The 14,855-nt window shown below is 39.3% G+C and overlaps 2 protein-coding genes across 6 annotated transcripts in view; both read right to left on the reverse strand.

Moving 5' to 3' along the window:
- fam13a (family with sequence similarity 13 member A) overlaps window positions 1-4,057 on the reverse strand; it is a 183,306-nt gene extending 179,249 nt beyond the window's left edge. For all 5 annotated transcript variants that reach the window (XM_062032615.1, XM_062032614.1, XM_062032613.1 and 2 more), the window contains exon 1: window positions 3,640-4,057. In XM_062032615.1, coding sequence (XP_061888599.1) covers window positions 3,640-4,029 — 390 coding nt within the window. In that variant the 5' untranslated portion in view covers window positions 4,030-4,057. The remainder of the gene's footprint in view (window positions 1-3,639) is intronic.
- A 2,088-nt stretch (window positions 4,058-6,145) lies between these two features.
- Window positions 6,146-14,855, reverse strand: part of zgc:154142 (uncharacterized protein LOC555481 homolog) — a 76,299-nt gene continuing 67,589 nt past the window's right edge. Inside the window, exons 21-24 of the mRNA XM_062032635.1 lie at window positions 13,347-13,441; window positions 12,986-13,275; window positions 7,146-7,306; window positions 6,146-6,928 (exon numbers count right to left, since the gene is read on the reverse strand). Coding sequence (XP_061888619.1) covers window positions 6,731-6,928; window positions 7,146-7,306; window positions 12,986-13,275; window positions 13,347-13,441 — 744 coding nt within the window. The 3' untranslated portion in view covers window positions 6,146-6,730. The remainder of the gene's footprint in view (window positions 6,929-7,145; window positions 7,307-12,985; window positions 13,276-13,346; window positions 13,442-14,855) is intronic.

Raw genomic sequence — 14,855 nt, forward strand, 5'->3', positions numbered from 1 at the left:
TGGAAAAGGCCCAACCTGCACTACCTTGTGAGAGCACTAATTAACAAGATGCTAATTAGCAAACAACCTCTTTTTTCACACTCCTGCCTCATCGCAAACATACACCCGATAACAAACACCATATGGGAAATCTACTGCATTGTTTTCCAAAAACATTATTTTTCTGTCATTTTTGGCCTTTTTAAAAAATATTTTAATTTTTTTTAGAGTTGTTACTTATGTCATCAATAAACTAGAGGTGCCCCGATACAACTTTTTCACTTCCTATACAATATCAACACCAATCATACATACTTTTATCATTTTCAAGTGCCACTGTTCAAACTGTAATGCGGGTGTCACGGAAGGAGATTTTTACAACAAAGTTCTAAAGCTTAGTGATACATCAGATTGTAGGTGGGGTTTTTTTTACCCTTCACGATCATATTTCGCTGTGTTTGTTGCATTTTTACTGCGTCTCGCTCGATTGTAAAATATGTTCATCGAGAGGGAGTGTGACATTCATATGTTGTCAATATTCAGTGTTTTATCCTTCATTGTTAATATTGTAAATCCCACATTCTTTATTTTCATGTACATTCTGGCTGTCTCATTCAATAAAAAAAAAATTCAAATTCCATTCCGTTTTTTCAGGTGCTTTGTCATAACGTTTATAGCATTTAATCAGACATTATTGTGAGGTTTTGTATTAGTGTTCCTAAAAATAGGACCCAAGCACACAAACTGTACAGCAGATTTTCACAGATTACACACATATAAATATATATATATACATATATGTATATATATACACATATATGTATGTATGTGTGTTATGTACTTAACAAAAAAAGTTGGAATAACTGAAAACATGTTTTATATGCTAGTTTCTTCAAAATAGCCACCCTTTTTGCACACTCTTGGCATTCTCTCATGAGTTTCAAGAGCTAGTCACCTGAAATGGTTTTCACTTCACAGGTGGGCTTGAAGCTCATCCAGAGAATGCCCAGAGTGTGCAAAGCAGTAATCAGAGCAAAGGGTGGCTATTTTGAAGAAACTAGAATATAAAACATGTTTTCAGTTATTTCACCCTTTTTTTTTGGTAAGTACATAACTCCACATGTGTTCATTCATAGTTTTGATGCTTTCAGTGACAATCTACAATGTAAATAGACATGAAAATAAATAAAACGCATTGAATGAGGTGAAGCTGTGTCCAAACTTTTGGCCTCTACTGTAATATATATATATATATATATATATATATATATATATATATATATATATATATATATATATATATATATATATATTTATTAGGGGTGTAACGGTACGTGTATTTGTATCGCACCGTTTCGGTATGGGGGTTCCGGTTCAGTTCGGAGGTGTACCGAACGAGTTTCCACACGGACATATTAAGTAGCGTAACGCACGTTGTGTAAACAATGCACACCGAGGCACAACACACGGCATGCTAGCAGCTAACGGGCTAGGATAGACTGACCATACGTCCTCTTTTCACCGGACATGTCCTCTTTTGCGGAGCTGTCAGGGCGGAGTTTCTTAAATGCCTCAAATGTCCGGCATTTTGAGTTAGGGTTGCGTGTATTTTCAATGTACGTTCAGGGTTAAGAAGGGGTTAAAAACAAAACATATTGTGCGCGCAGCAGCATTGGTGAGGGAGGGGCAGAGACAGAGAGAGAGAGAGAGAGTTATGATAAACGCGCATGCGTCGCCAGGCTCTGCTTTTTATCCATAGATTTATCACATTTAATTTTTTATTATCTATAGCAGGGGTGTCAAAAGTGTGCCCCGGAGGCCATTTGCGGCCCACAGCTAATGTTTTAAAGGCCCACGGCACATTCTAAAAATACTATTATAATCTGGTTAAATAAAGGTTCTACTATTAAAATAAACAAAACCATAACAAAAGTGAAATAAAAAAAGCTTAAAGGTTAAATGTCATTTAGAAAAAGTTGCAATGTTGACTAATAAAACAAAGCTGTTTTTTTTTTTTCAAACTGTCATTGCTCAAAACATAATATTGAATCAAAATCAATGTTATTATGAATTATTGACCTATCCAAGGTTCCCATTACTTCACATCAAATATTCCACGAAGAAAAATATTTTTGGTGGAAGATTTTGCAAATTTGGTAAATAAATAACCCAAAAATTTATATTTTTTTGTTTTCTTACTGTACCGAAAATGAACCGAACTGTGACCTCTAAACCGAGGTACGTACTGAACCAAAATTTTTGTATATATATATATATATATATATATACACACACATATATGAGCAGGGCCGGCCCGTGGCATAGGCCGAATAGGCAAATGCTAAGGGCGCCGTCCATCAGGGGGCGCCACGCCAGTGCCACAAATGTTGGAGAAAAAAAAAAAGAAAAAAAAGTTGGTACTAATATTTCTAAATACAAAAAATATTCCCACGTTAATTAAAATGCAAAGTAAAGCCTATTTAATAGAAATATTATTTGTTACAGCATTATGCCCCCCCGCACGGTGCGCCCCTCCCTTCCCGTATCATGACTCTTGCCACATCAAAAAATCAACACAAGATGTCAAAACGGCCAAAACTGTCAGGTGCCCAGGGAAGAAAAAAATAGAAAAGAAGAGGAGGAGAAACGAGAAAAAGACAGAGGTAACGGGTAGGTAACGTTAGCCTACATGAAATTATTTGTCTGTTACAGAATGTGATATAGTAACCTGGCTTTATAGCATTAAGCTAATGTTTCATGATTCGGCAATTGCTAATCAATAAATAGCTAGTTCTGTTTTAACGTCGGGTTAATATTGTGGAGGGGACTAAATTGTTATGGAAAATAATAATGTAACATTAGGTAATTACAGTACTCCCACCTTACATTCCTCAGGGACATTTGTATTAGATCTTTTAAGCAGGTGTTTTTTGTTTACATTGTTATTGCCTTCTGGTTAGCTAATGTTTGCCCTGCAGGTAATAGTCACTTTTCCACCCCTTTATATATTAGGTATAGTTGTAAGCCTAGTTGTTAAAGTGCACATCATTAATGTTAATTAAGCAATATCACATAAGAGGGAATGCTGTTTTTTTAATTTGAGCACTGCTGTGATTCGGTTAAAAATCTTGCCTAGGGCGCCAGATTGGTTAGGGCCAGGCCTGTATACGAGTCAACATTAGTGTACTTATGAATATCCTCCATGTTAGTGTGCTACTTATTTTTCTCCAATTCTACTTGGCGAACATAAAAGAGAACATGACTGCACTTATGGAGGTGGCTTTTTATATTTAAAAAAAAAAATTAAGTAGACAAAACAAGAATGATTAATAGCAAGCCCATGCACGTGTGCCAACTGGTTGCCACCAGCAACAGCTGCTGCAAAACATCTGCCTGAGCAAAGAGTTCAGTCCAACGTGAGTGAGTCATTAAGACTCATTAAGTAACGCTCAAAGTGACGTCACAAAGGAAGTGGCTCATTGCCAGGGAGATGCTTTAAAGAAAATGAGTCTTTGTTTATGTGGACTCCTTTCCTCATTGCATGGCAAGTGGTGACAGGGAGGCTTTAACTTACTTTGACTGTTCATCACAGCAGCATTAAGACAAAGTATGAATGTGAAACGATGCAATAAATGAGACTATTGAAAGAGTTCGACTCACACAGATGGTCAGAGCTCCAGCACCCATTCTTGCACACCAGTGAAGGAGGAAGAAAGTGCTGCCCTCCTTCTTCTCCTTAAACTCGTCCAGGGTCCACTCCTCCCCCCACAAAGGGGATCCTTTTCCGCCCAAAGTGTGCCATTTAAAGTATATTTCTGCGTGGAAGCAAAAGGTGCCGGTGAAGAAAGTCTCGGTCTGTGCTCGTCGAAGTGTATTTATTTCTCTTCCTCCTCCCACTTCTTCTTCTTCTTCTTTTTCTTTCCTTGGCTGAAATCTGAGCCCGGCTCTCCTATTGGCTGAGGGGCGTGGCCACGTGATCGCGGCTGAAAACTTCAAACGGGCTTCAGCTGTCTGATGGAATCCCCTAAAAACGCCGACGCATGCGCACATGTATGACAGTAAAATCCCTGCGTCAGCAATAAAGAAGGATGCAAGATTTTTTTTTTTAAAAAGCGCGTTTTTCGGCTGTATGGTCATTAAAACCGTGATGAATACACACGCGTGCGCACTGATGGAAATGGTAACATGCACAATTCAATTGAAGAATACAAAATATGTTTAGGAGTATTTAAAAAAAAAAAATGTTATTGTAAAGTGGAAGCCCAAGTGTGCTCACCCTATAACTAATATTTTCACATCCAAATGTCATCATAAAAATAGAATTTAAGTTTGGTATATATACACACACACACGTATACACACATTATATATATATATATATATATATATATATATATATATATATATATATATATATATATATATATATATATATATATATATATATATATATATATATATATAGTTGGTAAATTGTGTTAGATGTAAATATAAACGGAATACAATGATTTGCAAATCCTTTTCAACTTATATTCAATTGAATGCACTACAAAGACAAGATATTTGATGTTCAAACTCATAAACTTTATTTTTTTGCAAATAATATTTAACTTAGAATTTCATGGCTGCAACACGTGCCAAAGTAGTTGGGAAAGGGCATGTTCACCACTGTGTTACATGGCCTTTCCTTTTAACAACACTCCGTAAACGTTTGGGAACTGAGGAGACACATTTTTGAAGCTTCTCAGGTGGAATTCTTTCCCATTCTTGCTTGATGTACAGCTTAAGTTGTTCAACAGTCCGGGGGTCTCCCTTCTGCTATTTTAGGCTTCATAATGCGCCACACATTTTCAATGGGAGACAGGTCTGGACTACAGGCAGGCCAGTCTAGTACCCGCACTCTTTTACTATGAAGCCATGTTGATGTAACACGTGGTTTGGCATTGTCTTGCTGAAATAAGCAGGGGCGTCCATGGTAACGTTGCTTGGATGGCAACATATGTTGCTCCAAAAGCTGTATGTACCTTTCAGCATTAATGGTGCCTTCACAGATGTGTAAGTTACCCACTAATACACCCCCATACCATCACACATGCTGGCTTTTACACTTTGCGCCTATAACAATCCGGATGGTTCTTTTCCTCTTTGGTCCGGAGGACACGACGTCCACAGTTTCCAAAAACAATTTGAAATGTGGACTCGTCAGACCACAGAACACTTTTCCACTTTGTATCAGTCCATCTTAGATGAACTCAGGCCCAGCGAAGCAGACGGCATTTCTGGGTGTTGTTGATAAACGGTTTTCGCCTTGTATAGGAGAGTTTTAACTTGCACTTACAGATGTAGCGACCAACTGTAGTTACTGATAGTGGGTTTCTGAAGTGTTCCTGAGCCCATGTGGTGATATCCTTTACACACTGATGTCGCTTGTTGATGCAGTACAGCCTGAGGGATGGAAGGTCACGGGCTTAGCTGCTTACGTGCAGTGATTTCTCCACATTCTCTGAACCCTTTGATGATATTACGGAGCGTAGATGGTGAAATCCCTAAATTCCTTGCAATAGCTGGTTGAGAAAGGTTTTTCTTAAACTGTTCAACAATTTGCTCAGGCATTTGTTGACAAAGTGGTGACCCTCGCCCCATCCTTGTTGGTGAATGACTGAGCATTTCATGGAATCTACTTTTATACCCAATCATGGCACCCACCTGTTCCCAATTTGCCTGCACACCTGTGGGATGTTCCAAATAAGTGTTTGATGAGCATTACTCAACTTTATCAGTATTTATTGCCACCTTTCGCAACTTCTTTGTCACGTGTTGCTGGCATCAAATTCTAAAGTTAATGATTATTTGCACAAAAAAAAAAAGTTCATCAGTTTGAACATCAAATATGTTGTCTTTGTAGCATATTCAAGTGAATATGGCTTGAAAATGATTTGCAAATCATTGTATTCCATTTATATTTACATCTAACACCATTTCCCAACTCATATGGAAACGGGGTTTGTAAATAAAGGAAATTAAATGAGCTCAAATATACCTACAAACGAGGCATAATGATGCAATATGTACATACAGCTAGCCTAAATAGCATGTTAGCATCGATTAGCTTGCAGTCCTGCAGTGACCAAATATGCCTGATTAGCACACCAACAAGTCAATACCATCAACAAAGCTCTCCTTTGTGCATTCACACACAGCATAAAACGTTTGGTGTTCAAAATGAGACAGAGAAGGAGTGGCATAAAACGTGACTTTCTGTGGCAGCGTCGGAGAAAGTTGTACATGTAAACAAACTGTTGAGTCACAGTCCAGACAACGGTGAGTTCAAGGGCCGCTGAAATTAGTAGGACAAAAGGGCACTCTCATCAGTGACGCATAAACATATTAAACAATGGGCTTTCTAACAATTAGATTAAGATTAAAGATAAAAGTACCAATGATTGTCACACACACACTAGATGTGGTGAAATTTGTCCTCTGCATTTGTCCCATCCCCTTGGGGAGCAGTGGGCAGCAGCGGCGCCGCGCCCGGGAGTCATTTTGGTGATTTAACCCCCAACTCCAACCCTTTGTTGCTGAGTGCCAAGCAGGGAGGAAGGTTTAAGTTGTGTTTGTCCTCCTACAGAAACCATATTACCATTTTTTTTTTCCCCAATTCCATACATTTTTGAAAAAGCTCCATGGAGCCACCAGGGCGCCGCTCAAGAGCCGCATGTGGCTCTAGAGCCGCGGGTTGCTGACCCCCGCCCTAGACGGACCGGGCCCTCTGGTACAAGAACCTCCTGATGTTGTCGTGGACCCAGTGGCTGAAGGCGGACACACGAGTGAACACCGAGGGCTTCTTGTCCTTGATGCAGCCCCGGGGTGCGAAACTGACGACGCCGTGCACCTCCCAGGTGGCGTTGGCCCGGGCGGCCTTGCACGCGAAGGGACCCCCGGAGTCGTACTGCGAGGGCGAGTGGGAACACACTTGAGTGGACAACAACAACAACAACGTCTCCTTTTGTTTTTGTGTGCGAACAAACTCGGCTGAGTGATCGCAAACAAAACAGGGCGTTACGTAAAGCACCAATTATGAGAGGACGCCACACATTCCTGCCTCTGAAATGACCCTGTGACCCCCCTGGATATGGAAGGGGGAAAAAGAAGTATATTGTTGTTACCTGGCAGACTGACTTGAGCTCATCCGGGGAGTCGTAGCCAGCACAGATCATGGAGGGCCTCACGGTTTGCCACCAGTAAGTCGGCTTGCTGCAGGTCTGGAAGTCCACAACGGGAAGCGCAGCCTGATTCAGCTTCTCCGACACTTTGGGGACGAGGTTGCCTGCAGGAGCAAGGAAATGTACATTTAATCCCATTATTTTATTTAGGATCATTTCATAGACAGGTTATTTTCTTTGACGTCTGCATTGTATTCTGAAGATGTGAGGTTCGCGAACGAGTCGAGTCTTTTGAATGGCTCTTTTAAGGGACTCCAGGTGTCAACGGCCAGATCATTCCTGCCACATCATTTATTAAAGCCTTGAAATTAGAGATGTCCGATATTATCGGCCGATAAATGCTTTAAAAGGTGATATCGGAAATTATCGGTATCGTTTTTTTTAAAATTATCGGTATCGTTTTTTTTGTTTGTTTTTTTAATTAAATGAACATAAAAAACACAAGATACACTTACAATTAGTGCACCAACCCAAAAAAACTCCCTCCCCCATCTACACTCATTCACACAAAAGGGTTGTTTCTTTCTGTTATTAATATTCTGCTTCCTACATTATATATCAATATATATCAATACAGTCTGCAAGGGATACAGTCCGTAAGCACACATGATTGTGCGTGCTGCTGGTCCACTAATAGTACTAACCTTTAACGGTTAATTTTACTCATTTATGTAACTGTTTTTATATTGTTTTACTTTCTTTTTTATTCAAGAAAATGTTTTTTATTTATTTATCTTATTTTATTTTATTAATTTTTTTAAAAAGTACCTTATCTTCACCATACCTGGTTGTCCAAATTAGGCATAATAATGTGTTAATTCCACGACTGTATGTATCGGTATCGGTTGATATCGGTATCGGTAATTAAAGAGTTGGACAATATCGGAATATCGGATATCGGCAAAAAGCCATTATCGGACATCCCTACTTGAAATAATATGCGTCAATAAAGTACTTTCTTACTAAACGTATTCGGACAGAAAAAAAATACATGTATTGCATAAACTGTATCTTTTCATGCAACATATACTATTTCATACTCAAACAAGGATAACAAATATCTGCTTGACTTATGATTTCAAAGCAAGTTTTCCATCAAAATGTATGTGTTTTTTATTTTTATTTTAAAGAATATACGGTGGAAACTCGATTTACAAACCCCTCATTGTACAAAACCCAAAAGCAGTGAAGTTGGCACGTTGTGTAAACGGTAAATAAAAACAGAATACAATGATTTGCTAATTCTTTTCAACTTATATTCAATTGAATAGACTCCAAAGGCAAGATATTTCATGTTAAAACTGAGAAACTTACTTTTATTTAGCAAATAATCATTAACTTAGAATTTAATGGCAGCAACACGTTGCAAAAAAGTTGTCACAGGGGCATTTTTACCACTGTGTTACATGGCCTTTCCTTTTAACAACACTCAGTAAATGTTTAGGAACTGAGGAGACACATTTTTGAAGTTTTTCAGGTGGAATTCTTTCCCATTCTTGCTTGATGTACAGCTTAAGTTGTTCAACAGTCCGGGGGTCTCCCTTCTGCTATTTTAGGCTTCATAATGCACCACACATTTTCAATGGGAGACAGGTCTGGACTACAGGCAGGCCAGTCTGGTACCAGCACTCTTTTACTACGAAGCCATGCTGTTGTAACATGTGGCTTGGCATTGTCTTGCTGAAATAAGCAGGGGCGCCCATGAAAAAGACATTGCTTGGATGGCAACATATGTTGCTCCAAAAGCTGTATGTACCTTTCAGCATTAACGGTGCCTTCACAGATGTGCAAGTTACCCATGTCTTGGGCACTAATACACCCCCATACCATCACACATGCTGGCTTTTACACTTTGCGCCAAAAACAGTCTGGATGGTTATTTTCCTCTTTGGTCCGGAGGACACGACGTCCACAGTTTCCAAAAACTATTTAAAATGTGGACTCGTCAGACCACAGAACACTTTTCCACTTTGTATCAGTCCATCTTAGATGAGCTCAGGCCCAGTGAAGCCGGCGGAATTTCTGGGTGTTGTTGATAAATGACTTTGGCTTTGCATAGTAGAGTTTTAACTTGCACTTACAGATGTAGCGACCAACTGTGGTTACTCACAGTGGTTTTATGAAGTGTTCCTGAGCCCATGTGGTGATATCCTTTACACACTGATGTCGCTTTTTGATGCAGTACCGCCTGAGGGGTCGAAGGTCACGGGCATTCAATGTTGGTTTTCGGCCATGCCGTGATTTCTCCAGATTCTCTGAACCCTTTGATGATATTACGGAGCGTAGATGGTGAAATCCCTAAATTCCTTGCAATAGCTGGTTGAGAAATGTTGTTCTTAAACTGTTCAACAATTTGCTCAGGCATTTGTTGACAAAGTGGTGACCCTCGCCCCATCCTTGTTTGTGAATGACTGAGCATTTCATGGAAGCTGCTTTTATACCCAATCATGGCACCCACCTGTTCCCAATTAGCCTGTTCACCTGTGGGATGTTCCAAATAAGTGTTTGATGAGCACTCCTCAACTTTCTCAGTCTTTTTTGTCACTTGTGCCAGCTTTTTTGAAACATGTTGCCGGCATCAAATTCCAAATGAGATAATATTTGCAAAAAAAATAACAAGTTCGGACGTTAAAAAAATACCAAGTTCGAACATAAGTATCTTGTATTTGCAGTCTATTCAATTGAATATAAGTTGAAAAGGATTTGCAAATCATTGTATTCTGTTTATTTACCATTTACACCATGTGCCAACTTCACTGCTTTTGAGTTCTGTACAAACTTTTGTTAAAATTAATCAATAAAAATTGACGGGCCACAAAAGGTACAACAATATGTTTTTGTGTATGAACTAGTGGTTAGAGTGTCCGCCCTGAGATGGGTAGGTTGTGAGTTCAAACCCCGGCCGAGTCATACCGAAGACTATAAAAATGGGACCCATTACCTCCCTGCTTGGCACTCAGCATCAAGGGTTGGAATTGGGGGTTAAATCACCAAAAGTGATTCCCGGGCGTGGCCACCAATGCTGCTCACTGCTCCCCTCACCTCCCAGGGGGTGATCAAGGGTGATGGGTCCAATGCAGAGAATAATTTCGCCACACCTCGTGTGTGTGTGTGTGTGACAATCATTGGTACTTTAACTTTAACTTTGTTTCCGTTCATCCACACATTGTTTGCCTGTATTACAGCCATTTTGTGCCTGTCAGCTAGGGGTGTAACGGTACACAAAAATGTCGGTTCGGTACGTACCTCGGTTTAGAGGTCACGGTTCAGTTCATTTTCGGTACAGTAAGATAACAACAAAATATCCATTTTTTGGTTATTTATTTACCAAAAGTGTAAACAATGGCTTTATCCTTCTAACATTGGGAACACTATAATAATTCTGCCCACGTTAATCAACATTAAACTGCCTCAAGTTGTTGCTCAGATTAAATAAAATGACAAAACTTTTCTTCTACATATAAAAAGTGCAACATTAAACAGTTTCAAGTCAACTCATCATGCTTAATTTATTACAGCATTTGGGAAGCCTGTAGTTGATTTATTATGTAAATGTTATATTTGTATCAACATGTGATAGCAGGGACCCTGCCATTCAAAACTAGCCTGCTGCATTACTAATGATTCATGTAACTATAGCTGAAAAAATGGTACAATAGAAAAAAGAGAGACTATTCATGGAGTTCATGTAGGCTTAATGATGCACTTACATTATTATATCAACTATCAGAGACAGAAACTCTTCATTTAACATAATGTCCTTTTTTGCTGCTTCAACACAGCTCAATCAACACAGAAAAAGGTCAAGTGAAATAACAGACAGACAGGGCTTTGCTGTCCGTAACACACACCGCAAAATGAGCTAACGTTACGCTAAAAGCGAATTAACCTTCACCTCAAGCCAGGACTGCGAGCGAGCTGAGCTGCCTTTTATATTTCTAGAAGGTCAACGGGCTCATAGTGATGCTACTAGTAGTTGACTGGGAGGTGTTTATTATCATTTGGGGAGAGTCCGCTGCCTGATGCTTACCTGCTAAACGCTAAGCACTGACTACATGCGCTCTGAATACACACTGCTGATTGGCTGTTACCGCTCTGAATACACACTGCTGATTGGCTGTTACCGCTCTGTTTGTAACCAATCAGATGGTTGTGTGGGTGGGACAATGCTGGGTGCTGTGTAGAGGACTGACAGAAACAGAGGCAGAAGGAAGCGGAGGCGGCTACTTAATATGTCCGTGTGGAAACTCGTTCGGTACACCTCCGAACCGAACCGGAACCCCCGTACCGAAACGGTTCAATAAAAATACACGTACCGTTACACCCCTACCGTCAGCACATCCATTGTGGACGGGCTGATCGATCTCCGGTGCTCATTCAGTTAGCACAGTGCTGCTGTGAGCTATACTGACTCTGCTACATTGTTTTAGCCTTTTCAAGAAGCAATTAAGTTCGTAAATCGGGGCTCCACTCCACAATTGAACACGCGTAGGTTGTCGGACATTTTTGGGGGGAGTCTCATGAACGAATTTGCACGATTGACCGTTCTTTGATGACACTCTGTTGTCTGCCTTAGCCCCCATCGTGTAACAAATACCGTATTTTTCGGACTATAAGTCTGGGGGTGCGACTTATACTCAGGAGCGACTTATGTGTGAAATTATGAACACATTAGCGTAAAATATCAACTAATATTATTGATCTCATTCACGTAAGAGACTAGACGTATAAGATTTCATGGGATTTAGCGATTAGGAGTGACAGATTGTTTGGTAAACGTATAGCATGTTCTATATGTTATAGTTATTTGAATGACTCTTACCATAATATGTTACGTTAACATACCAGTTGGTTATTTATGCCTCATATAACGTACACTTATTCAGCCTGTTGTTAACTATTCTTTATTTATTCTAAATTGCCTTTCAAATGTCTATTCTTGGTGTTGGCTTTTATCAAATACATTTCCCCAAAAAATGCGACTTATACTCCAGTGCGACTTATATATGTTTTTTCCTTCTTTATTATTTGGGATGTCCGATAATGGCCTTTTGCCAATATCCGATATTCCGATATTGTCCAACTCTTTAATTACAGATACCGATATCAACCGATACCGATATCAACCGATATATGCAGTCGTGGAATTAACACATTATTATGCCTAATTTGGACAACCATGTATGGTGAAGATAAGGTACTTTTTAAAAAATAATAATAAAATAAGATAACTAAATTAAAAAAAATTTCTTGAATAAAAAAAAAAGTAAAACAATATAAAAACAGTTACATAGAAACTAGTAATTAATGAAAATGAGTAAAATTAACTGTTAAAGTTTAGTACTATTAGTGGAGCAGCAGCACGCACAATCATGTGTGCTTACGGACTGTATCCCTTGCAGACTGTATTGATATATATTGATATATAATGTAGGAACCAGAATATTGATAACAGAAAGAAATGGGGGGAGGGAGGTTTTTTGGGTTGGTGCACTAATTGTAAGTGTATCTTGTGTTTTTTATGTTGATTTAATAAAAACAAAAACAAAAAAAAACAAACAAACGATACAGATAATAAAAAAACCGATACCGATAATTTCCGATATTACATTTTAACGCATTTATTATCGGATGTCCGATATTATCGGACATCCCTATTTATTATGCATTTTCGGCCGGTGCGACTTATACTCCGGAGCGACTTATACTCCGGAGCGACTTATACTTCGGAGCGACTTATACTCCGAAAAACACAGTACACAAAAAAGATCAGAAGCATCTACCTTTCTCGTCCCCCCAGCCGGTGATGAAGCAAGGCGTCCCAGCCGCCATAATGGCGCCCGGTTGGGGCAGACATACGGGGCTGATCTCCTTGGTCATGTTGACGGGCGGGGCCAAATGCACCAGGGCGATGTCGTTCCAAATGTCGCTGCGGTCGTTCTCGTAGACGAAGTCCTCGTGCCGGATGATCCCGTCCACCCGGTAGCAGGCCTCGGCCGAGGGGACGTCGGCGGAGGAGTTCATGTGGTGCTTCCCCAGGCACGCGCGCCAGAAGGACGGGTGGTTCCGAGGCCTGGACGGTCAAAAGATAGCGAGTCACGTGAGATCAGGTGCTTTCTTTTCAAAAGGATCTTGCCGTCTTACGCCATGAAGCAGTGGGCGGCTGTCAGGATCCACTCCTCGTGGATCAGAGAACCTCCGCACCAATGCGTGTAAGGGATGTGAGGTATGTGCGTAGTCTGGGGAGAAAACAGGTCAGTTTTACAAAATAAAAGTGGAACCTTTAGCCTGGGACACCTCTTCAACCAAAATCTTGGGCGGAAACTAGGGATGTCCGATAATATCGGCCTGCCGATATTATCGGCCGACAAATGCGTTAAAATGTAATATCGGAAATTATCGGTATCGGTTTTTTTATTAGTCATTCACATTGACGTCCCACTGGGGTGAGTTTTCCTTGCCCGTATGTGGGCTCTGTACCGAGGATGTCGTTGTGGCTTGTACAGCCCTTTGAGACACTTGTGATTTAGGGCTATATAAATAAACATTGATTGATTGATTGATTATCTGTATTGTTTTTTTTGGTGTTTTTTTTTATTAAATCAACATAAAAAACACAAGATACACTTACAATTAGTGCACCAACCCAAAAAACCTCCCTCCCCCATTTACACTCATTCACACAAAAGGGTTGTTTCTTTCTGTTATTAATATTCTGGTTCCTACATTATATATCAATATATATCAATACAGTCTGCAAGGGATACAGTCCGTAAGCACACATGATTGTGCGTGCTGCTGGTCCACTAATAGTACTAACCTTTAACAGTTCATTTTACTCATTTTCATTAATTACTAGTTTCTATGTAACTGTTTTTATATTGTTTTACTTTCTTTTTTATTCAAGAAAATGTTTTTAATTTAGTTATCTTATTTTATAATTTTTTTTAAAAAGTACCTTATCTTCACCATACCTGGTTGTCCAAATTAGGCATAATAATGTGTTAATTCCACGACTGCATATATCGGTTGATATCGGTATCGGTTGATATCGGTATCGGTAATTAAAGAGTTGGACAATATCGGTATATCAGATATCGGCAAAAAGCCATTATCGGACATCCCTAGCGGAAACTATAATTCGACCGATTAACGACGCCAATATTTGGCAATTTGACGTACAGTACAGGCCAAAAGTTTGGACGCCTTCTCATTCAATGCGTTTTCTTTATTTTCATGACTATTTACATTGTCGATTGTCACATCAAAACTACACTGCAAAAAGTCAGTGTTCAAAAACGAGAAAAAACTAAACAAAAACGAGGGGTATTTTATTTGAACTAAGCAAAATTATCTGCCAATAGAACAAGAAAATTTGGCTTGTCAAGACTTTCCAAAACAAGTAAAATTAGCTAACTTCAATGAACCCAAAAATACCTTAAAATAAGTATATTCTCACTAATAACAACTATACTACTATACGAGTACGTACTTTCTGTTGTTTCATTGAAAATAGAACAGCAAAGACACAATTGTGTCAAAGTCATGATTTTTTTGTTCATGCTTGAAATAAGAAAGTATTACTTTAAAAAAGTAGTTTTATACTTGTGAGTGTTGATGACACAGCTTTGCAACAGTTGATATTCTAGTTTC

Source organism: Entelurus aequoreus, linkage group LG22 (genome assembly GCF_033978785.1).
Source record: "Entelurus aequoreus isolate RoL-2023_Sb linkage group LG22, RoL_Eaeq_v1.1, whole genome shotgun sequence".
Lineage (NCBI taxonomy): Eukaryota > Metazoa > Chordata > Actinopteri > Syngnathiformes > Syngnathidae > Entelurus > Entelurus aequoreus.